The following is a 22,453-nucleotide window of genomic DNA, read 5'->3' as shown; positions in this document are numbered from 1 at the left end:
CTCCCGTCCTCCCCTGCAGTAGGACGAGGCACATTCGAGCAGAAACGATGGAAACGCTGACTGGAATCTGTAATAAATCACCGAAGCCTCCAGATGTTCAACAGCTGCATCGCGCAAACCTCAGCGCATTCCGCTCTGCAGCGACGAAAAGGAGAGCAATTAGAATTAGAAGGAAGCCGCTGACAAAAAGCGGATCGACTTCCATTCAATCCTACTGCAGGATTTAAAAATCATCGTGAGTAAAATAAGATATATTTTTTTTTAAATACACCAATTTAACGCTATTTTTTGTAAGTTCATTTTCACAATATAGGGTAGTATTCAAATACTTAACGTATCTTTTTATCAACATTTTATTATACAAGAAATTTAATATTTGAGTTGATCTCATTTTATTCAAAATGGAAATAAACTCAATAAAAGAAAAGAGACGAGATGTTTCCATTTCAAAAACCACTTTGTTTTATTTCAGATACTTCTTATTAGAAGTTCAGACAGCAGCCTCTTTGGGGAGGGGGGGGGGGGGGGGGGGGGGCACGTAATATGTCTACACATGTGTGTGTGTGAGATTATAATCTGTGTACATACACACTAATGTTTTTGAGGGTAGCACCAAAATAAAAGACCTTTCAGAAAAAAAAGACAATTAAGGCGCCAAACTCAGATTGAAATTTACTTTATGAATTTTATTCTCTGAATGTCTCTTTTGATCGTTTTAATATAAATACCTGTCTTCTCTTGGTCGCCCGCGCTGCTGTCTCTTTGCACACGTTTTAAAAAAGGTTGAGTATCGTTAGTGACACATTCAATTCAAAACATTTACATTCCTGGTGAGTCGGAGAAGGAAGGAGGACGCAGGGGACGTCTCCAGAGGACAGAACGGCTACGACTGTTGAAGGAAAAATCCACCTGAAGACCTCAGCTTTTTAACATCTCAAATAATTTGTGCTTCTGTTCTAAAAAATAACACGAGACATTCATGGAGAATGTCTCGTCCATGCAGAAGACGTCATGGACAAAAGCAACAGGATGAGCCAGAGTTAAGTGCAAAGTAAAAGTGCTTTTTGAGTTGATATTCATTATTTTTAGGTTTTATGTAGTTTGATTTTCTTCCTGTCCAAAAATAAGACGTTTCGTTAAAAAAAAAAAAGCAAAGTAAGTTATGAACTCACGATGACTCAACGGATGATAACAGTAAAATAAACTCTTTTCTACACATAATTGGGTGCGTTACTGAAAGTGGGACAGAACAAAGAAGGAAAACAAAGCTGCTGTACTTTAAAGTGGATCTTTGCTTTAACAGCAGCACACAGGTTTTTGCTCAGTCACTTTCTGCACAGTAGTTTTCTTCAGACTAAATGTATCACAAAGAATCAGTCAGTTTTTCTGTGTACTAACGTGCGACAGAGTACGTATGAGGTAATTTGCCTTAGGGGTGTTTGTTTTATGTGACCCTGTACGCCAGGCGGGTGGGGCTTGTTGCTTTTTGAGCACCAGGCGTATTGATTCTTCAACACAATAAAAAGTATTTTGAGGCATAACTTCCAAAGCAAGCAATTATTTATATTCCAATAATAACATCTGTATTTATGTACACGTCGAGATTTCTCATCACATACTCGACCAACTGAACCAAAATAATCTCCCAATATCCAAAGATGGCAGACGAGTAAAATCAGTGAATTATATCAAAAACAAGTGAGACGTCTAAAAAAAGATAACGTTAATATTTTAAGTATTTAAATATTTTTTTTCAACACTTTTCCATGAAACTGCACCTCATTGTCAGATTAGAAGCAGCTACACCCCCATCCAGAGACCTTTGACCCCCCCGAAGCAACGCGCGTCTGCAGTCCTTCGTACGACAGAGAAGCGAAAAACGCTCCACGTCAAAAACCTAAAACATCAGCGCGTCATCGGGGAGCGTTTACAGGAGTCCGGAGATTCGGTTATAAACCTGCAAACTACTTCAAGAAAAGATGGAAGCGGATCAACACCCCCGGAAAACATTAGTGTTGACTGAGTGTCCTCTGAAGCTGCTCCCGCTCTGAGCCCAGAAACCGCTAACCGCTAACCGCTAGTCAGCTAACAGCGAACTACCTGGTTAGCCGACTAGCTGTTAGCTGTCGTTGCTTTGAAGAAAGGGGACAGTTGATGAGTTTGGTTACAAACCGGCCTCTGTAACGTTTGTTCCGGGTAAAGTATTTGTTTAAAAGAGTCGTCTCAGTAGAAAAGGAGCAGCTTCGGTCAAACGTAACCAACCTCCAGAACCTGAGAGGCGGAGCAGCAGCAGCAGCTTTCACTTCACATTTCAACAGTCAGAGAACACTGGACCAAGACCACTCCAACGCCTCTGAAGGACAGGGCGCGCTCGCTTGTTGACGCGGGGCAGCCCGGTGGGGAGGAGCATCGCGAACGTCCTTCGAAGAGGTGAAAACAACTACGTTTGGTTTGTTTGTGCGTTAAAACGACTTAAGTGGAAAATCAACGCCGCTACGTGGCGTCACGGCCAACGTAAGGAGGTACTAAATATTTGTCCCCACGAAAGCCTGATTAAAAACATTTATCTCACGTTACGTACGGTTGCTTTTTGTTCCGTAACTTCCTCCCTCTATCCGACCCGTCGCCAAAACATCTGGATTTCTGTTTCATACTTTGCTGAAAAAGTTTTAATATGGAGGGCGGGACTCTTTAACAAAGGGGGGGGCGGGGCTAAAGAAGACTGTGATGGTTACCGTGACGACCACGTCTCGGTCAGCCGACCGGTTGCTCTGCAAAGTCCCAGAACAGCCTCGGCTGTTGCCCCCCCCCCCCGCCCATTCTTTTTAAGGTGCTTTCTGGAGGGGGGCGATAGGTCGCAATCCAGGAGGCTGCCCCCCCCCCCGCCCCGCCCCTGACAGTCTGGTGGGGGCTCCCCGCCGGCGGCTTCAGTCTCTGGACTGGTAGAACAGGATGTAGCCCGACTCAGAGTTCTTGGAAATGTCCGACGTGAGGCCGTAGAACTCCTCGATCGCCTGCGCGTCGATTTTCTACCAGAAGAGAAGATCAGAAGGTTCGGACGTTAGAGACGGTGCAAGACGTCCGTACCCGGAACCTGAGGCCGGTTAGCATAGCATAGCATAGCATACCATAGCATCACGTTTTTTTTAAACACAAGTCGACATCGCTTTCATATTTTTGTCAGGTGTCGAGTTCCCCGGCGAAGCGCGGCGGTTATCTCTGCGATCGAGGGGATTTAGTCGTAAGAACTATTAGCTTCCTTTAGCTTAGCGTCTTCAGTCCCTCGACCTTGGGAGGCTTTTCCTTCGGATCCCTTTTGTTCCACCGGCAAATCTCCACGCAGGAGCGAGTGTGTTTACAGGAAGCAGGCGATGTGGAGGTCCGGCCCCGACGTGTCTCCAACACGTTAGTGTCGTGAGAGGGAAGTTCAGACAAAGGAAAGAGGGCGAACGAGAGCGAGGAAGGAACAGAAAGTTAAATCTCCACAAATCAACACTTTTTTTTCTTCTGCTTTGCAAACTCAGCGGAATCTCGCAGAACTCTGATGTCTCTGGACCAGACGTCTCAAACTGTGGCGATCTACTTAAAGATTGCTGGAAAAGGTTCTATTTTACTGGTCTGTTAGAAAGAATAAATACTTCAAATGAAAGAATCACAACTGATTGTTAACAGAGACCATAGTCGGCTAAAAAGGCACAAATGGAACATTTCACTTTTAAATGGGGCGCGTTTCCTCTGAATGAGAACAAAATAATGGAGGTATTTGTAAGGAACTCGAGGGAATCATTAGGGAAATATTCAGTCAGCCAACGGTTCTTTTCTTAGCAATCTACTTTAAGTTGTAATAACAGTGAAGAAGAAATTAAATGTGAGCTGTGTTTTCCAAATTGTGTTTAAAGCGAGCAGCTGTAATTTAAAGGATTTGTTTGTTGTTGTTGTTGTTGTTGTTATCTCGTTTGGGGCTGTTTTTGCTTTAGAAAAGAGTAAAGCTTGAATGAGGACACGTCCACATTGTTACGTGATGAAGTCCAGACCGTAAAGCAGAGAATAAAGCAGATCGCGTATTTGACTGGATTTACCTCCACGATGTCGTCGTCAAACAGCAGCCAGAAGCCGTGGCTCTTCACGATGGTGATGTAGTGTCCTCGGTTGGGACCGCTGCAGAGGGGAGGAGCCACGAGGGAGGCGCGCCGTTAGCGTTTAACACACACACACACACACACTTTTTAAAGGAAAAGTAGAGGGTAAGAACCGACCTGCCGCAGTGAACCACGACGGCCACCAGGTCGTACATCCGGTCGGGGTTGGTGGCGTCCCCGGACGTGTTGAAGAGGCGGAGCTCCAGGGGGAAGACCACGCGGTACGACAGCTTGGTGTAGCGGTGCAGCTGGTCCATGTATTTGAAGCGCTTCAGGTGGAGGGCGAGGATCATCGGCAGCTTCTTCACCCTCATCCTGACCGAGAGGGTCACAGAACAGAGGGAAAGCCGCTGAGTGGCTTTCTGGGGAGACGCCATTACTGACCTCCCAACCCCCCCCACGACAGCACTGACGAATGCAAGCACTAATATGTGTGTGAGGGAGCCCCCCTGTCACAGCCGTGTAGAGACGCCGTCGTCACAGAACCTTTTTATATTAATGAATCAATGATTCTTTTAGGCCAAATAATTTATTTTACAATAATAAAACCATAGTGATTTTTTTCATCATTGGTGAATTGATGGTTGTGATTTTCCATAAAACCAGAACAACCGACTCCAAAAAAATAATAGACTTATTCTGAAAAGCAACTCACCTCTTCTGGGCTTCCTGTTTGCTGCGACACTGCTCACAGTAGTATTTATATTCACTGCATAGCGTCTCTGTGTTGCTGAAGCCCCTGTTAGGAACACGCACACACACACACACACACACACACACACACACAAACACACACATGAACACACAGTGGCACCAGGAGCCCTGGTGTGCGAATGGAGCGTCTTCAATGAACTTACCTGAGACAGTGTGTGATGGAGGTGTTCTGCTCCACGTCCACGGAGAGGTCCAGGAAGTCCTCGTCTTTACTGCTCACCTGCGGCGCACGTGCACACACACACACTCAAGGTCACACTGGTGACCTCCTTCGACGGGACAAGAACTCTTTCTCAGAACGGACGGCGTCTCAGCCGAGAGAACAAGCCGCTAACGATGTCTAAGGAATAACATTTACCGTTAGAATTCTAGTACTTTATTGCCATTATTCTTATTCTTCACTTCCATGTTAAAGTCCAAAGAAACTTTACATCTTCAAACATTAAACCGTGGGTTGTTTGGTCGGAGGTGTCTCCTCCTCGGGGATCAGAACCAATTGCAAACCAACAAAAAGAGACACAATTTCTTGTTGAAGTTCACTTTGTTACTCAAAAACTCCACAACAACCCCGTTAACATAGAAACGGCTTCAGGTTGCTTCCTGTCTCAGTATTAATAAAAGCTTTTTAAGTATTTATTTCACTTCATTCAACGAGACCTGTGATCAAGTAATGAATCAACTTAAGACTTCAAATTACGACTCACGGCTTCGCAGTTGAGGCAGCGCGTCTCGTTGGTCAGCGTTCCCTGGAAGATCTCGTGGACCCAAGTCTGCTGCGTCTCCTTCCCTCCTTCCCCGTCTCCTCCTCCCTCGCTTCCTCCCCCCGGGCCGCCCCCTCCGCCGCCTCCGTTCTGCAGCAGCTTCCCGTTCTGCTGGCGCTCCTGGCTCTTCTCCTCCTGCAGCAGGTCGGCGATGGTGTTCAGGAGGTAGTTGAGGAACTCGTGGGCGTCCTGCTGCATGTAGTTGTCAAACAGCTCTGAGGACCAAGAGTTGTGGAGAAGGACGTGAATGAGGAGGAGAGACGGCAAGTAAACAACATGTGTTGAGGGCTTTTATATTTCCTCAGCTGTGAGACTTCTCACCCCCACCACCTCCACCACCTCCACCCCCCCATTCAGCTGTGACTCAGCTGGTGAAAAGAACATCAACACAGGAAGTCCCGCCTTCTTTCCCCCTTGGAAGACACCACGGCAATATTCACCGTTTTCTTTTCTCAGCCGGGAGATGAACTTCTTGGGGGGGATGACCCCCACTTTCTTCTTCTGCGTGGCGATGCTGTTAAAAAGGTCCGACAAGCAGGTGAGGAGGGACTCCTTCCGCCGCGGCTGCACCTGAGAGAGGAGGAGGAGGAGGAGGAGGAGGAGGGCTGTTAACCGTCTCTGCAGTAGAGCTGAGGAGTACGGGTCAGGTTAGCGCCAACCTTGAATTTTTATCTAATCTGAAGAAGTGATATAACACACACACACACACACACACATTGTTGGTGTGTTTTTTGGTTGACAAAAACTATTTGAAAATAGAAAACACCCTTTATCTGACTATGAAGGTATTATGACTGAGGACACGATTCCTCTCCCATAAAAAGGAATAATTCCATAATCAAAGGGGTTTGGTTTGATTTGTTGCCAGTCAGAAGTTTCCTCTCTGGAGCATCTTTCTGGCACTCGTCAGCACAGACGAGTCCCAAAGAACAGTTTATTAAGAGCTAAAGCTGTGAACATGAATCTGACTGGATCTCTGGACCCCCCCCCGGGCCCCCATCACTCACCTTGTACGCCAACACCTTCTCCCTGAAGGGCCGACAGAAGTAGAGCGCCTGCAGCACCGAGTTGCAGTAGCAGGTGTTTCCAAACTGGAAGAGGAAGAGAGGCGGAGTGAGGGAGACGAAGAGGAGTGTTAGCGCCGAAGCTAACGGCGCGCCCAGCGTCACTTACGTTGACCAGTCCGAAGTAGTGTTCGTTAACGGGAAACTGTTCCGGTCCAATCTCCTTTTCCAAGGCAGAGGCATTGGCGCCCTGAGGAAGACGAGGAGAAGGGAGAGGAAGGTTGAATGGAAGTCCGAAAGAAGCGCTTCTTTTACACACACGTATCCGTGGCAACGCCTGGTTAGTCGCCCTGCTTCCTCTGGTTGTTGACCTGCTGTCCAGCGTCTGAGACTATTATTTCAGGACTTTTACAGTAATTAATAGTTTCGTTTGTATCAGCGTGACTCGAGATAAATGAATAGATATTGAGCAGATTAAACCAATATTTAATATTTAATCGGAGGCTTTGGCTATATAAAAGTTTTTTTTCTGAAACTAAAGCTGCATTAAATTATATATAATTTTAACTTCAGCAAATTCAATTCAAATTGATGATGAAGGGGAAGGCTAAAGGTTTTTTAGATTTATACTTTTAAAAAGGACTTTTAACGCTGTGAGAAACACTGAAATCTCACACGCACAGTTAAGTTTAAAAGCAAATGAAAAACAACAAAGTACCTTTTTTAAAGTACGAGACATAAAAGGGCTGCTTCTCTTTCCCTATTATAACAACATCTGTCATCACACCATTTGCATCTAGAAATAAAACAGCACATTGAGACAGCAGAGAGGTGGAGGATGGATGCAGCTTCTCCTGCAGGGCGGATTGAGTCATTACTCATCATCATCATCATCATCATCATCACACTGCTGTCCGTGTGGAGCCGGGCGGATGAGGCCGGGCCAGCGCTTATTTACCCAACAACAACACCACGTGATGACATCACATCACTGTAAACAGAGCCGCGGGGGAAGCGAGGCGACGTCCCCGATGGCGTGCTGGTGTGTAAGAGTCACGACTCAGCACCCCGGAGGATCTGGGGGAAAGTATTTAAACTGAAATCCACCGCAGTTCTGATGAGCGAAGGCTCCAGAAGAGCAACTAGACCGAGCTCTCACGCGGTTTGGTGCTGAGGCTTCAGTAACAACACCGCGCTTTGATCGACGCGCGTTCAATATTCAACAAGGGACGCGGACATTCTCCAAGGAAACACTGAATCTTTTCATTTTAATCAGGACCCATTCAATCAAAGAACGGTTACACAAGCGCGCCTTGACCGTGGTAACGTGACCTCTCAGAGCGTGTTTACAAACATCTACCAGCTGACGCTGCCTTTAGGGCAAGGCCAACCATGACCTCTGACCTCTGAACATCAATACAGTGGCATGTCATTGTAGCCTTCTAGAGCATTAGTGCTGATGATTGATTCTTTCAAAGCAAAAGCGACGCAACTGGGATCCAATCCTGATAATCTATGAGGGAATAGTTTGAATAGTTGACGCTTTAAATGACTTTTACATAATGTGTTGCTGACTTTGGGGAAAACAACTACAACAACGTTTGTTGTGTACCGGCCCCGGTGAGACGTTCACGGGTCATCCCATGACAGGAAATGCTGACTCTCTCCCACCAGTTACAGATTAAAGCAGATGACAGCAGTGTTATCCGGATGTGGCTGAACTATACCGACCGCAGCTGCTCTCTTATGAGCAGCAGCTATTTGCAAAAAAAAAAGTAGCCGCTGCAATGAATGACACACACATTATTTTTGTTTCACGTGTGTGGGAAACACAACTTTTGTCCCGGGTCCAAAAGAGGCACAGAGGGCTACCGTTAAGCTAGCAGGCTAATGCTAGCTAGTTTTCGACCGTTGGTCATCCTTCTCGCGTAAACAAACTACAAGATGGCTATTGGTGAAGTGTCACCGGAGCTTCGTTTACACTTAATAACACGCGGTTGTCAAACTACAGCAGAGTCCCCGTGCGGCCGGAGGGCTAACTGTTAACAGGATACAACTTTCTGGAAAACCCTGTGTGTGTTATTATTATCATGTTGCCCTGTGGTGTTAGCAAACAAGCTAGCACAGCCGCTAGCATTTAGCTTGTCCGGGCTCAACCGGACCGGGGCGCAACGCACCCAACGCCGTCATTTGGAGCCGAATATCGGCCTCTTACCATCGTACAAATCGAGGCGATCTTTCGGACTGTCATCAGTATTTCCATCCGCAAGCCGCCATGTTGGACCGAACCCCCGATGTGGAAATTATCAGAGCCGCTGCGGCTGCAGAGTTCCGGGGAGAGCCGTGTACCGTGCGCCCCTCTGCCCTGGTGCTGCTACGGAGCAGCACGCGAGACTTCCGCTCTTGTGTTTCAAAATAATACGCAGCATGAAAAATATATACAATAAATGTTCTTCTTTTTCCCCCTCTCATCTCATTTCTATTTTTTAAACTTCCGAGTAGCTTTTGCTATAATAATATACAACAGTAAGAGTTCACTTCTATTTTGTGTACCTGTTATAAATCTGGAAATGGACTGGTAACTAAAGGTAGTGGAGTAAATAGAATATTTATCATGCAAAGTAATGTAGTGTACATTTGCATAGAATGTATACATTAAACCAAAATCACTTCAAAATTGAACCTAAGCCGGCTCGTAATATCATATAATAACCAGTTCTCCTGATAATGTGCAGAACTGTTTATATGTGTGAAGGATGGACGTGCTGTTTTCTTATTTTGAATGTGAACGACGCAGCTTCCGGTCTCGCTCACGGTGTCTGTCAGTCGTCCTCTCGAAGGGGACGTTTAGAGGGAGTGTCGCCGATGCTCAAATCTGAAGCACTTTGGGACGCTCGATTGTGGTTACAAGGGCTAGAATCGGTGGGCGGTGCTATAATCAAAATGTAGGTCTCACGCCAAACTTTGTCGTTGGGCCAAAATAGAATCTTTTATATGATAGCAAATAAGTCCATTTATGAATTTACGAGATACCCAGAGACATATTATGTAAATAACGGCATCTCCACCCCTACAAGTTGCCATATTAAGATGAATCCAGCGCCCAGTTGGCACATTTTGTCACTTTTCTTTAAGGAGGTTACTTTTAAGTATATTTTGACTGATCCTTTTACATTTTTTACCGCAGTCACATTTGTATGCAGAATTGACATGTTGACTTCAAGGAATTTGTTTTTTGTTTTCACCTTTTGGACTCTCATTTCCCATTTTATTTAATTCTTTACTCGTTTAGTTCTCTTCGAATTATAACCTAAAAATGTTCCTTTTTTTATTCAACCAAAGATAATCAATCACATATGTTGCATGAATAACACGGAAGCAGATTCATCCCACAAATTCTAAATGAATGGAGTTAGATTCATTTAGATTTTCGATAAAGCTATTAAATCCTTTTGATGTGCTTAGTTATTCTTTTAATGGCGGGATGTAGCCTCCAGGCAGTAGTATTTCATTCATTTTATCACTACTGAATTAGAAGTTGATAAAACGCGCATTGCCGTCCCATAATTGTCTAACATAATAGATCTTAATCTTAAATCTTAATTAGATCTTATTTTGGTAATAAATGTTTCCTGACATGTTCTCATGGGAACATTAGAGGGGATGGATCAGAGACTCCCCCCCTGCCCCCCTCCCTCCCTCCCTCCCTCCCTCCCCGCGGTCAGTAGGATCCGCAATCGGTGCGAACCGGATAACTTCTTTTCTGACCGTCATAATTTAAGGATCTTGCCTTTGAGCGTCCAGATGTGGCCGTGCTGTGGTGGTTCTGGTGGTCCGGCGGTGGCTTCCCGTCGCTGAAGGATCCGCGGAGACTTTTCTCTGGAAAACTGCAGCTTGGGAATTATTAGGGAATTTTCTCAGCTTTAACAGAGACGGAACACCTCCTTTATTTTTCTGCATGATAAACCACCAAGAAGAAACAGCAGGACAGCTCTCCACGCTGGGAAGGAATATTATGGGAACATTGGAGTGATTTTTCCTCCCCCCCCCCTCCCCCGTTATCTCCCCACATAGAGCAGAAGCTGATCTGGGACCAGCGGGGAGCTAAATGCGGCTCTCTGGTGACCCTGCAGCGGCCACCATGAGCAGCAGCGGCGGGTCCGGTAACTTCCTGCTGGTGCCCATCCCGGAGTACCCCCCGCTGGACTGCGTGCCCAACAAGACGGTGAAGATCGTGGTGCTCGGGGCCAGCAACGTCGGGAAGACCGGTAGGGAACAGCGGAGGAGCTGCGGGGGGGGTCAGGCTCATCTACTCGAGTTAACGAGGGAAGCTTTTCCTGTTTGCTTTCTTCTCACATTAACTGAGAAATGGGCAGACAGCCTTGTGGGGATTAAGAAACACATGTCAATGACGTGATAAATAACCAATAATAACCAACCAAGCGACCCATCGCTCAGCTTTGTTGTTATTGGAACATATCTGTCGGCTAGAGCAGAAACATATAAGGGAATTAAGGTTTGAATTAAGCAACCTGAACAACAGGGGGCGACCTTCTGCGAAATATTACACCTCTTTCTGTTTTATTTGTTAGCCTTTATTCATTGCGATCAGCAATGGAAGCAGTGTTGGTGCCTTCTATACGAGTAGTTTCATCTGTGGCCCTCATCATATCCCAGGTTGTATAAGGGACGAGCTTTCCTTTTTTTAAATAACAAAGAGAGAATTAAGAGCATAACTTATTCCAGTTGTGTCGCTTTAGATCTCAACAACTTTGGATCCTGTTGAGGGTTTTAAGTACTGTAAATATATTCTCTCTGGAAGGCAGGAGGTGAGTTTTTTACAATTCGTACTAAACTTCAAGGAACTATTCAAGTTCGTCGACATGAACAAACCAGAAAGCAGTGCTTTTTGTCTCTGGAGTCATAGAAAACAGCCCTGGTGATGTCATAGTGATGTCATCGGGGCGATCACAGTTCGGGCTCAGGTGGGGATGCCGAGGGAAGGTACCACGTTGCATTATGGGAAATGTAGGGTTGTGGGTGTCGGGAGGATTCCGCAGCCCTTCCTGCTGCGACTCGGCGCTTCGTGAGACCTTTAATGTGTAAAAATCACAGACGGGAGACAAATGCTTCTGCCAAAAAGAAGGTTTAGAAACAGACAGAGATGCATGAGACAATCATTGACCAACACAAAGATGACGCACAGCGGGTTGCCACACATCACATTCGTAGTATTGGTGAATCATTTCCCTTCTGCAGACTTTGGGCCTGTTGGTTCGGCTCATCTCTGCCGCAGACCTTTTTAGAATCTAAAAATGTGACACAGAAAATGAGAAATTCCTGCAACACCTGCAACCGGTTAAGGGTTGTGCAGGTTCAGCAGGTTGGTCTGATCTTCTGTCGTTTATTTCCAATTCAAAGCACGAGAACCTTGAGGGTTAAGAAACGGTTTAGAAACGTGGTCCTTTTCTCGTCTCTTCTTCAGCTCTGATTGTCAGGTTTCTGACCAAGAGGTTCATCGGGGACTACGAAGCGAACACTGGTGAGTTCCTCCGACACCAACTAGAGGGACGTTTGCTCGAAGCGAGCAGCAGAAGCCCCCCGCTATTGATCCGTCCGGCCATTCATCCCATTCCCTTTCATTCTCCCCAGGAGCGCTCTACTCCAGAAAGGTCGCGCTGGATGGGGAGGAAGTGTCGCTTCAGATCCAGGATACTCCCTGCGTGGCTCTCCAGGTAAACCCCCCCGATGGGGGCGGGCGGCCCGCCCACGCTTCCATCCCAGAGGCTTCTGGCAGCGTTATGAGCAGAACATCTGTGGGTTTATGGAGATGTGAGGTGTAACGTTATCTACAACTGTGTGACCTAACTATGCTAGAATGCTCAGAACCGTCGTAATTATTTAGCGACGCGGAAGAAGCTGAGTCTTCATTGTACGAAGATCCTAAAAGGTACCTATCCGTACCTGTCAATCAGTGCGTAGCCCCGCCCTAAAGCGTCCCCTGCTTCATGGTCTGTGTGACTCTAAATGGACCATAATGCACTAAATGAACATCATGTTGTGTTGAAGAAGACTTGAAACTAGAGACTGAGACCATAAACTAACGTTTACTGAGGGAATAAATCAAAAGAGAAGTAGAGTCATTTCCTCATAGACGTCTATGGGAGCAGAGGAGTCGCCCCCTGCTGGTCACTACAGAGAAGTAGAGTCATTTCCTCATAGACGTCTATGGGAGCAGAGGAGTCGCCCCCTGCTGGTCACTACAGAGAAGTAGAGTCATTTCCTCATAGACGTCTATGGGAGCAGAGGAGTCGCCCCCTGCTGGTCACTGCAAAGAAGTAGAGTCATTTCCTCATAGACGTCTATGGGAGCAGAGGAGTCGCCCCCTGCTGGTCACTACAGAGAAGTAGAGTCATTTCCTCATAGACGTCTATGGGAGCAGAGGAGTCGCCCCCTGCTGGTCACTACAGAGAAGTAGAGTCATTTCCTCATAGACGTCTATGGGAGCAGAGGAGTCGCCCCCTGCTGGTCACTACAGAGAAGTAGAGTCATTTCCTCATAGACGTCTATGGGAGCAGAGGAGTCGCCCCCTGCTGGTCACTACAGAGAAGTAGTCATTTCCTCATAGACGTCTATGGGAGCAGAGGAGTCGCCCCCTGCTGGTCACTACAGAGAAGTAGAGTCATTTCCTCATAGACGTCTATGGGAGCAGAGGAGTCGCCCCCTGCTGGTCACTACAGAGAAGTAGAGTCATTTCCTCATAGACGTCTATGGGAGCAGAGGAGTCGCCCCCTGCTGGTCACTACAGAGAAGTAGAGTCATTTCCTCATAGACGTCTATGGGAGCAGAGGAGTCGCCCCCTGCTGGTCACTACAGAGAAGTAGAGTCATTTCCTCATAGACGTCTATGGGAGCAGAGGAGTCGCCCCCTGCTGGTCACTACAGAGAAGTAGAGTCATTTCCTCATAGACGTCTATGGGAGCAGAGGAGTCGCCCCCTGCTGGTCACTACAGAGAAGTAGAGTCATTTCCTCATAGACGTCTATGGGAGCAGAGGAGTCGCCCCCTGCTGGTCACTGCAAAGAAGTAGAGTCATTTCCTCATAGACGTCTATGGGAGCAGAGGAGTCGCCCCCTGCTGGTCACTACAGAGAAGTAGAGTCATTTCCTCATAGACGTCTATGGGAGCAGAGGAGTCGCCCCCTGCTGGTCACTACAGAGAAGTAGAGTCATTTCCTCATAGACGTCTATGGGAGCAGAGGAGTCGCCCCCTGCTGGTCACTACAGAGAAGTAGAGTCATTTCCTCATAGACGTCTATGGGAGCAGAGGAGTCGCCCCCTGCTGGTCACTACAGAGAAGTAGTCATTTCCTCATAGACGTCTATGGGAGCAGAGGAGTCGCCCCCTGCTGGTCACTACAGAGAAGTAGAGTCATTTCCTCATAGACGTCTATGGGAGCAGAGGAGTCGCCCCCTGCTGGTCACTACAGAGAAGTAGAGTCATTTCCTCATAGACGTCTATGGGAGCAGAGGAGTCGCCCCCTGCTGGTCACTACAGAGAAGTAGAGTCATTTCCTCATAGACGTCTATGGGAGCAGAGGAGTCGCCCCCTGCTGGTCACTACAGAGAAGTAGAGTCATTTCCTCATAGACGTCTATGGGAGCAGAGGAGTCGCCCCCTGCTGGTCACTACAGAGAAGTAGAGTCATTTCCTCATAGACGTCTATGGGAGCAGAGGAGTCGCCCCCTGCTGGTCACTACAGAGAAGTAGAGTCATTTCCTCATAGACGTCTATGGGAGCAGAGGAGTCGCCCCCTGCTGGTCACTACAAAGAAGTAGAGTCATTTCCTCATAGACGTCTATGGGAGCAGAGGAGTTGAAAAGTGCTCTATTTAAAAGTTGAACTCATCAAAGACGTTTTGCTTTTTTAAATTTATTATCTCAAAAGCAATTTGAGGAATGAGTTTGAAGCGAGAGGAAGTGACCGTATCTCCTCAAGGTTAATGAGCGCAACGTGCCGACCGTCTCTCCCCGCTGCACACCGGCCGTCTGTTTATAGAGAAAAGCAACAGACATCGGGGCATCGGGCATAAGGGGGGGGTGGTAACGCCGGGTGAGGAAGTCTCCTCCTGAATATGTTGTTTCTCCCGGTCGTTTGTGAGTGTGGAGGGCGATTGCCCCCCCCCCCCTGGTTGAGGAGTGTGGGGGTCCGCTGGCTTCTTCTGGAGTCCAGCAGCTGGTGCGTGTCCATAAACAGACATTTGTCTTGGTTTAGTTGAATCACCAGCTGCTGACTCAGTTTAAGCTGCTCTGCTACCCCCCCCCCCCCCCCCCAAAGTTTAGGCAACTAACAACAAATTAGTTGAGGTTGTGAAAAGATGTGGATGTCTCTCAGGGAACGTAGGAATCTTTGCCGCAGTAATTTGGGGTTCTTGTGAAAGCAGTTGGATGGACTCCGGAAGGGTTTAAAATAGGAAGCCGCTTCAAGATCATGTGATAAGTGCTTCAACTATGACACAGTAACTTCCTCTATGACTTAAAGTCAGCAATAAAAGGGGGGGATTTGTCGGTTTAAGCTCCTTAAATTCGGGCATTTGCTTATTTTCTCTTTTTACGTCATTTTATGTGTTTTTTCACTCAGAACTGATGTAAAACCACAGCAAACTTATAGAATATTATTATATGAATCACTTATGAATGTGTGCATGCGTATCTTCATATTGTAGTTTACACCTTACTGTGTAATACTACTGTGTGAATCCTCCCCATCGATGTGCATTGTAAAAGAAGCAGGCGATGTTGAGTTGGTTCACATTGGATGATGGGTACCGTTTTGTCGTGCTGACCCCCCCTGGTCGTGTCCCCAGGATGACGCCGAGGGCCTTCACTGCCAGGAGCAGATCAACAGGTCAGGTTCTTCCATTGCGCACGTGAGTCCCGGCCTTAAGGCGTGTCCATAACTGTCCCGTGGGCCTGCAGGTCGATCTACTGGGCCGACGGCTACGTGCTGGTTTACTCCATCACCGACCTGCACAGCTACCGCACCATCCAGCCGCTGTACCAGCACGTCAGGCGCATCCACCCCTCCGGGAACATCCCCGTCATCCTGGTGAAACACGTGGAGCGTAAAGCGCACAGACTCCCCCGCTGACCCCAATCCCCCCCCCCCCTGCCGAGCTAATCCCGCCCGTAATCTGTAATCCACTGCAGGTGGGGAACAAGAGCGACCTGCTCAGAGCCAGGCAGGTGCCGGCGGACGAAGGCGAGACGCTCGCGGCTACGCTGGGTGGGGCTCCTCCTCCTCCTCCTCCTCCTCCTCCTCCGCTTTGCTTTTCTTCTTCCGGCTCTCCTTGTTCTACTTCCTCTTTCCTCCCATTTGGTCTTCTGCAGCATCACATACACTTTTTCTTTACATTTCTGCAGAGTAGGTTGGTTCGAGTAAGAAAAATTTGCAGTTATCAAACAGTTATTAGTTTAAAAAAAAGTTATTAAATGAGTTCCAACTCAACGGCAAATAAATATATTGCTTATTCGTAATGTTCTTGGTTAAAGTACCAAAATCTTTCACTACTTTACTTTTGATTCCTGATGTACATTTTAGGACGTCTTTATTTACCTCGTTACTGCTACTTGCTACTCCTTCATTTGACCTCCAATGACCTGCAGCGCGTTTCACTGATAACATTGTAGACTCTTTAAGGCCTTGAAAACTTTCCAACGACACATTCATGATGTGATGAGCAACATTGGTGCCAGTTTTCAGGCAGAAACCTCACGAGGGAACTGAAACACTTTGACGAGGCTCCTCCCACCGTCGCCAGTCCGTAACAACAAACATCTGGCGGATTGCAGCTGTCTGATTACAGCACACACACACACACACACACACACACACACACACACACACACACTCTCTCTGTTGACTACATCCTGCATGCGAGTGTTGTCTGACTGATGAACTTGTGCTCTCAGGGGGAGTCTACTTCGAGGCCTCGGCCAGAGAGAACCACGAGGGCGTCCACGCCACCTTCCTCCACCTCTGTCAGGAGGTGGGACTTCCTTTTCTCCGCCAGCAGATTCACCTCAAATCCAGCAAACCTCTAAGCGATGTTCACTTCCTGTGGGAATTGCCAGTGCTCAGGCTATTTCCAGCTGGGATCCAAATACCACGCTTGTATTTTTGGTCGCTGAGAGGTTTCCATGCCCGCACTGGTCCCATCGGCGTATTTGTTTTTAGTGGTGGAACAAAAGGAGTATTTTTGTTTCACGTGTTCTCAGACCGTAGTTGCGCGTGCGTTAAGTGACATTGTGCTTTAATTCTTCTTAATTAAGAAATGTGCTTCTCCTCTTAGATCTTTCGCTTCTTTCAGCCGGTTGTTTTGGTTTTCTGGGGTCAAAGCATCAAAGAGCCAAATGTTCCCCTGGTGACTCGGTGGAGACCAAAACAGAGCTGAAAGGAGACTCTGAATTGGTTTTATAGCCACTCGGTTCCCCCCCAAAAAAGCGCTGAGTGAATGAACGCGTTTGATCTGTGACATCACGCCATCGGGTTGTCGCTGAGATGGTCTCTTTGTTCCAGGTGGTCCGGGCACTGGGAGGCGGCAACGGGGAGAAGCGCAGAGGAGGCCTCCACCTGGCCCGACCCAAATCCCCCAACATGCAGGAGCTGAAGAGGAGGTTCAGACAGGTCCTCTCCTCCAAGGTCAAGTCATCCACCGCCCTCTGACCCCAGGACAGCTGGAAGGACCAGGACTCCCACCGAGGTCCGAGAGCAGTCCGGAGGTGTCCTCGGCAACCGAGGCTGTCCTCTGGGGTGCCCGTGACCTCTGGGGTCCCCGTGACCTCTGGGGAAACGAACACTCGTCCACGGAGCGCCCGGCAAACCGCTCGGAGAGCGGGTTGAGGTCGAGAAACTGATTTAAGGGCAAAGACGAGAGCACCAAAAGTGCTTTGTGATCTTGCGTTTGCGTTACTTTGAGGAGACGGCTGGTTTGAACCGGCTTTGTCGGGTGAATCCCAGCGGGAACAGCGCGGATACAAAGTCTCCTCTTTGCTGCAGACTCATGAAGAGAGAAGACAGGAAATGACCCCGAAGGCTTTTACAACCAGAAAGACGCTGAGATTTCATCCAAAGAGGACGGACTGATTTTTCTTTTCCTTTTGTTCACAAAGTGTATAATAATGTGTGTAATTTGAATGTTGAATGTAAAGTCCATTTAAAAGTTTTTAATTTGAAAATACTTAATCACTTTTAAAATAAAAATGCAAATGAGAATAATATTATATTATCGTAATGATTATTGAACATATTGCGCTTTTTGGAAAAATACGTTTTCAGCCTAAACTGGAAAATGTTGCTAAATGAAGTCCTTTGAGATCATTTCTATTGAATTTGTTTCAGCGTCACAAGCATCCAGAGATATTTGTCTGAAACTGCCAAAAGCTAAATCAGCTTGAATGGTGACAATTTCTAAAAGAAGCAGATAAAGTCAAAAGAAAACACATTTCTCAGATTTACGGCACATTTGTGTTTTTTAAATGAGAAGAAATCCATTCATCTCTAATGAAGTCAAGGGGTTGAAGTCATGTTTCTGTTAAACCCGCAGCACACGACGCTCCTCACTCCACGGACGAGCCCGTAACCACGACAGCGTGAACCGCCCGTAACCACGACAACGTAAACCTTTCCACCATCGCTCAGCCGGAGGAGTCGACTTGAGGTGCGAAAGCAGCTCGTTTGTTTCTGTTGAGTCCAAACAAGAGGAGACTTATGGGCTTCCAGAGATGTACAACATGAAACAACAGCGTCCATGTAAAGACGAAGTGTGTGTGTGTGTGTGTGTGTGTGTGTGTGTGTGTGTGTGTGTGTGTGTGTGTGTGTGTGTGTTCGGCTGTTCTCACGACCTCTCCGCACACACAGAATTCCCAGAGAAGACGGAATTCCTGAGCATTTGGAGTTTCCCTCTCGCTCGGCGAGCCGCCACTCCGACCCTTTTGACGCACGCCGGCAAAACAGATTGTCCGCTGACCCCGGCCGCTGACCTTTGACCCTCCGCCCCAGTAAAAAAGCAGCGGGGCTCCATCGACGTTCTGGGAGGGAAAAAAAGCTTGAGGGTCAAGTCGGTCTCGCGTGTCGTTTTAGTGCAGAGACGACGCGTGTTTTAACTCCTCCCACATGGCGCTCCTTGTGGAGGACCTACTTCCTGTGTGCCCCCCGCGCCTCTCTGAGAGCCGTTAGCTCATGTGATGGATGAAGACTTAATGGGACATCCAGCGGCCGGATTTAGAAAACGGAGCTTTGTGCAACGCCTTCCCTTTTTCGGTCAGGGGAGAAACAGCCGCGGTGACTTCTGGGTAACTGAAAATAGACGACGTCATCGGCGTCATTAAGCGTTGTTATGCCGTCTAGACGCGAGGTGTCTTGAAGGAGGAGGCCAAGAACATCACATCGGGAGAAAGAAATGCGAGCGGGGTCAAAGGCCGCGACCCCTCCCTCGCAGAGGAGCTTGGCCTGATCTCCCCCGGCGCCGCTACACCCGATCATGTGATGTAGCTCGTGGATATCACACGGAACCATTGAGAGGGGCAAGTCCACAGAATACCCCCCCCCCCAAACAATGCATGCATGCATGAGTTAAGTATCAGTATCATAATCCTTTTATACAGAAATAAAATCTTTTTTAACGCATTTTTCTCTCTTTTGCCGATGATGCAACGTTGTGTTCTTAAGTGTTCGTAACTTAACGAGCAAAGAAGTAAATTGTTGTTTTACACTTTAGTTATATAGCATCTCTGTGTTACTAAAGGGGCCACTAGGGGGAGTAGTGTTACTCACACCGACCTCTAGGTGTCACTATTTCAACTCGCCAGAGTCGACTCGCTTGAGGCTTCGCATTGGGAGTATTTATTTTTACAGCCTTGAAAATGAACCTTTTAGAAAGATGATCAAAAATAACTTACAAGCTTATAAAACTTAAAATAAAACATAAAAATAAAATATCTGATTAAACATCTGTTTCAGTTCCATCAGTTTGTGGCACAAATGCTAATAGTTAAGCAAACAATCTCCGCGTAAGGTCCACTCAGCAAACGTTCCGGAGCTTCTGATTACACCAGCGGATCCGCGGTCGCGACTTCTCTCACGACTTCAGGAGACGTCCGCTCTGTGTTTTGCCCTTTAGGGGTAAATGCATGAACATTAGCTGAGGTTTGTTATCTCTACTTTTGCCTCCAAAGCTCCCAGCGGGAAACCCGCTTCCCCTCTCCCATCCTGTCGGCCCTTTCCCTCACTTCTCCCTCCGAGTGCAGCGTTTCTGCAGAATATTCGGGTTTTAGTTCACACAGATTTCTAAAGCTTGTTTAAAGATCTTGATGTGGTAAATCCTGTTTTTTATCAGCAGTTTATTTTCGACCTTTGCCCTCTCCATGTTGGCTTGCATCGTGTTTTCCAGATGAGTTAATGATTTTTTCTAGGCGCTACGATAAGCCACTGATAAGGAGCTTCAAGAGGAATTTCCATTTTCACTGATAGACAGCTTGACCCGCTGACATCAGAGAGGTCTGTTTCTATTGTATCCAAGCAAAGACCCGTTATTACATCTAAATGAAGGTACGACCACGCGTGTGTTTCAGGCGAGATCTTCTATCTGTATCTACAGCCTCTTGAGAGTAACCCACTTGTAACGGGACGTCCTTTCTCTGCACAAGGCTCCTCCGCATAGTGTTTGGTCTACAACGCAGCCCGCTGGCCTTGTGTTTTCCATAATAAGCGGCGGCTGAGTGTTGCCCTGCAGCGCCACGGGGAGGAGGGGGATTACTAAACATGTTGTAGGGATCCTCTAGTTGCCATAACGAATAAACAGCGGCCACAGCAACAGTGTGCGCTGATGGAGCCTGGTGCTAAACTGGCAGGGTGTTGGTTTCTGGGTGGCGGGGGTCGCTTTAAATACCGTTTCATTCCTATTTTCTTGTGGCACCGGTGCTTTTTTTTTCCCCGGGATTTTTTGGACTTTTCCTCGTTCCTCCTTTCATGTGCGGTCAAATTGCAGACGGCATCAGATAAGGAAGATTTGTAGACTGAGCGAAGCAGGGACGGCAGAAGAGAAGAAAGCCCCTACGTGGATATTTCAACACAAGTCAATGTGGAATCGACGGCTACTAAACGCTCTGCGTAGGTCTACTGTACCAGATGCAGACCAAGGAATACAATGCGTATATACATATATACACACATGTTGACCTGGATCTTGTTTGGGCCACTAAATGTAGATCAGCGCGTCAGAGATCAGAGTGAACCAGGGCCCCTCCTCCGTCAGCGACCGCTAAGTCATCCCTGTCATCGCCTGGATATAAGGACACGGGCCGCATGTGGACGTTGACCTGCGGCTGATCTTTGCTGTTGAGATGAACTGACGGACAGAAAAGCTACCAGAACCTCGGCGGATGAGGCAAAACGAAGCTAAATGAGACATAATTAGCATTGGGGATGTTTTTCATCACCACTTGCTTTTAATGAGGATTCTGTGTGGATTTCCTCACGTTGTAATTAGCTTGAAGTCATCATCAGACTACACAACCCACAATGCAACTTGACGTGCACCTCTTACAGTTACAAAAACATCAAAATGTCGCCCCAATCTCGGTTTTTCGCCCTGGCTTTTGTTTTTCTCTGTAGTGAAGAAGACTTGAGAACTAGAGAAACTAGAGTTTACTGAGGGAATAAATCAAGAGAGAAGTAGAGTCATTTCCTCATAGACGTCTATGGGAGCAGAGGAGTCGCCCCCTGCTGGTCACTACAGAGAAGTAGAGTCATTTCCTCATAGACGTCTATGGGAGCAGAGGAGTCGCCCCCTGCTGGTCACTACAGAGAAGTAGAGTCATTTCCTCATAGACGTCTATGGGAGCAGAGGAGTCGCCCCCTGCTGGTCACTACAGAGAAGTAGAGTCATTTCCTCATAGACTTCTATGGGAGCAGAGGAGCCGCCCCCTGGTGGACAGTAGACAGAATGCAGCTTTAAGACGCCAGCAAACACCTGGTGTAACCCCCCCCCCCCCCCCCCCCTTTAACTAGGTTCCTTCTGGAGCTTCACTCCTCATTTCACGTCTTTCATCAACAAACGGTTCCAGTCGGTCATGTGACGACAACCTTTCCGTCTCCATCAGGTCGCTGGAATATCTTTCGTCATTTGTTTTATCAAAGATTTTGTGTTGAAGCTGGATTTGGTCCAACACGAACATCTGGAGCGATTACGTCAGTCAGAGTCAGGTTACAGCTTCAGTCTCCAGCCACCGGCCCGTCGGCCTCCTCGGGCCTCCTCCCCAGCTCTGCAAACCGCCCAGCAAGAGTTCCTCCTCCGCTCTGGGGCCTCTAGTCCTCCTCAGCTCGGGTTCGGCCTCACTTTTGTCCTTGACACTTGAAATGTGCCCACGAGTTGGAGTCACGAGATCCCAGTGAACAACGACACATTCAAGAAGTAAAATGAAAAAAGGAGATTTTTACACCGAAGGAGGGAGACTAGCGGGTGTTTTTCTGTGTCCTGCTGCCCTCTGGCTGTCAAAGCAGCTCGGCACTTCTCGGGTCATGTGACTTACCTTTGGGTTTTCATTGGCTGATGAATGTTACATTTTGTTCATTTTCACAGAGTGCAGGTTTAAAATGTTGCACGTTTGCCCCTTTTATTGCTCCGAAATATGAAGTTCAATAAAGTTTTTTGAAAACAAGCGTGCGAAAATATTCCCATGGACGCACGTTTCTTTTATCAAATAGATTTTGTTCTGTCTCGCTCACTATTTGTGTATTTGCAACGTTTGATCCAACATTGATATTAACATTTGCATCAA

At 47.3% G+C, this 22,453-nt stretch overlaps 2 protein-coding genes across 3 annotated transcripts; one reads left to right on the top strand and one right to left on the bottom strand.

Moving 5' to 3' along the window:
* Nucleotides 1-438: 438 nt before the first annotated feature.
* Nucleotides 439-9,376, bottom strand: usp12b (ubiquitin specific peptidase 12b). The gene is made up of 10 exons (XM_040181626.2): nt 8,834-9,376; nt 6,788-6,868; nt 6,622-6,705; nt 6,055-6,184; nt 5,558-5,829; nt 4,997-5,073; nt 4,795-4,878; nt 4,257-4,454; nt 4,080-4,158; nt 439-3,029 (listed from the first exon to the last, which is right to left on the bottom strand). Exons 1-10 carry the CDS (start codon nt 8,879-8,881, stop codon nt 2,928-2,930), a joined length of 1,155 nt encoding a protein of 384 aa, XP_040037560.1. The 5' UTR covers nt 8,882-9,376; the 3' UTR covers nt 439-2,927.
* Nucleotides 9,377-10,297: 921 nt separating this feature from the next.
* rasl11a (RAS-like, family 11, member A) lies at nt 10,298-17,896 on the top strand. Of its 2 annotated transcripts, none has more exons than XM_040181314.2 (8): nt 10,298-10,886; nt 12,104-12,160; nt 12,271-12,353; nt 15,481-15,521; nt 15,593-15,722; nt 15,824-15,899; nt 16,586-16,662; nt 17,193-17,896. In XM_040181314.2, the coding sequence occupies exons 1-8, from the start codon at nt 10,727-10,729 to the stop codon at nt 17,337-17,339; spliced, it is 771 nt and encodes a 256-aa protein (XP_040037248.1). In that variant the 5' UTR covers nt 10,298-10,726; the 3' UTR covers nt 17,340-17,896. The 2 variants fall into 2 exon arrangements, with proteins under 2 accessions (XP_040037248.1, XP_040037247.1); XM_040181313.2 differs by having other exon boundaries at nt 10,301-10,886; nt 12,271-12,434.
* The last annotated feature ends 4,557 nt before the right edge of the window (nt 17,897-22,453 follow it).

The sequence above is a fragment of the Gasterosteus aculeatus genome, chromosome 7 (genome assembly GCF_964276395.1).
Source record: "Gasterosteus aculeatus chromosome 7, fGasAcu3.hap1.1, whole genome shotgun sequence".
NCBI lineage: Eukaryota > Metazoa > Chordata > Actinopteri > Perciformes > Gasterosteidae > Gasterosteus > Gasterosteus aculeatus.
This window is presented reverse-complemented; position numbering and strand designations above follow the sequence as displayed.